Source organism: Haliaeetus leucocephalus, unplaced genomic scaffold (genome assembly GCF_000737465.1).
Source record: "Haliaeetus leucocephalus isolate CR32 unplaced genomic scaffold, Haliaeetus_leucocephalus-4.0 Scaffold290, whole genome shotgun sequence".
Lineage (NCBI taxonomy): Eukaryota > Metazoa > Chordata > Aves > Accipitriformes > Accipitridae > Haliaeetus > Haliaeetus leucocephalus.
Window position 1 is genome coordinate 35,724 of NW_010972726.1, and position 1,296 is coordinate 37,019.

At 53.7% G+C, this 1,296-nt stretch overlaps 1 protein-coding gene across 1 annotated transcript; it reads left to right on the plus strand.

The window, feature by feature from the left end:
• Nucleotides 1-360: 360 nt before the first annotated feature.
• On the plus strand, nucleotides 361-1,296 carry LOC104833461 (olfactory receptor 14J1-like). The gene has a single exon (XM_010570119.1). It carries the CDS (start codon nucleotides 361-363, stop codon nucleotides 1,294-1,296), a length of 936 nt encoding a protein of 311 aa, XP_010568421.1.

The following is a 1,296-nucleotide window of genomic DNA, read 5'->3' on the forward strand; positions in this document are numbered from 1 at the left end:
TTCCTTAGTACTGGGAGGTCAGATGCTGACAAGACCACCTGAGTTAGGAGCAGTTTCATCTCACAAAGTTGAACAGCAGGACTGTCTCCTGCCCCCACGGTTCCTGTGAACCCACTGCTGCAGAGCAGGACTGTGTCCTTGGCATCCTGTGGCCAGAGGCCCTTCTCCTCACTGCACACTCAGCCAGCACCAACCAGGGCTCCAGCCAGGGAGATGAGGAAGGTCTCCTGGAAAAAGAAAATGGGGTGTGTGTAGCAGAAGGAATATCTATGGGAAATGGCTTGGATTCTTCTCAGAGAAGTCTCCCCTACCTTGCTGCGTTTTCCTCCTTGGACAGGTCCCTATGCCCAAATGAAGCAGATGTCCAATGGCACCTCCATCACTGAGTTCCTCCTCCTGGCATTTGCAGACACGCAGGAGCTGCAGCTCTTGCATTTCTGGCTCTTCCTGGGTATCTTCCTGGCTGCCCTCCTGGCCAACGGCCTCATCATCACCGCCATAGCCTGTGACCACCGCCTCCACACACCCATGTACTTCTTCCTCCTCAACCTCTCCCTCCTTGACCTGGGCTCCATCTCCACCACTGTCCCCAAAGCCATGGCCAATTCCCTTTGGAATACCAGGTCCATCTCCTACCCAGCCTGTGCTGCACAGCTCTTTCTGTTTCTCTTTTTGTTGTCAGCAGAGTATTTTCTTCTCACTGTCATGGCCTACGACCGCTACGTTGCCATCTGCAAACCCCTGCACTACGGGACCCTCCTGGGCAGCAGAGCTTGTGTCCACATGGCAGCAGCTGCCTGGGGCTGTGGGTTTCTCAATGCTGTGCTGCACACTGCCAGTACATTTTCACTACCCCTCTGCCAAGGCAATGCTGTGGACCAGTTCTTCTGTGAAATCCCCCAGATCCTCAAGCTTGCCTGCTCAGACGCCTACCTCAGGGAAGTTGGGCTTCTTGGGGTTAGTGCCTGTTTAGCATTTGGGTGTTTTGTTTTCATTGTTCTGTCCTATATGCAGATTTTCAGGGCCGTGTTGAAGTTCCCCTCTAAGCAGGGACGTCACAAAGCCTTTTCCACGTGCCTCCCTCACTTGGCCGTGGTCTTCCTGTTTATCAGCACTGCCATATTTGCCTACCTGAAGCCCCCCTCCATCTCTTCCCCGTCCCTGGACCTGGTTGTGGCAGTTCTGTACTCAGTGGTGCCTCCAGCAGTGAACCCCCTCATCTACAGCATGAGGAACCAGGAGCTCAAAGACACGCTGAAGAAGCTGATTCAATCACTTGTCTTTCAGCAGCAATAA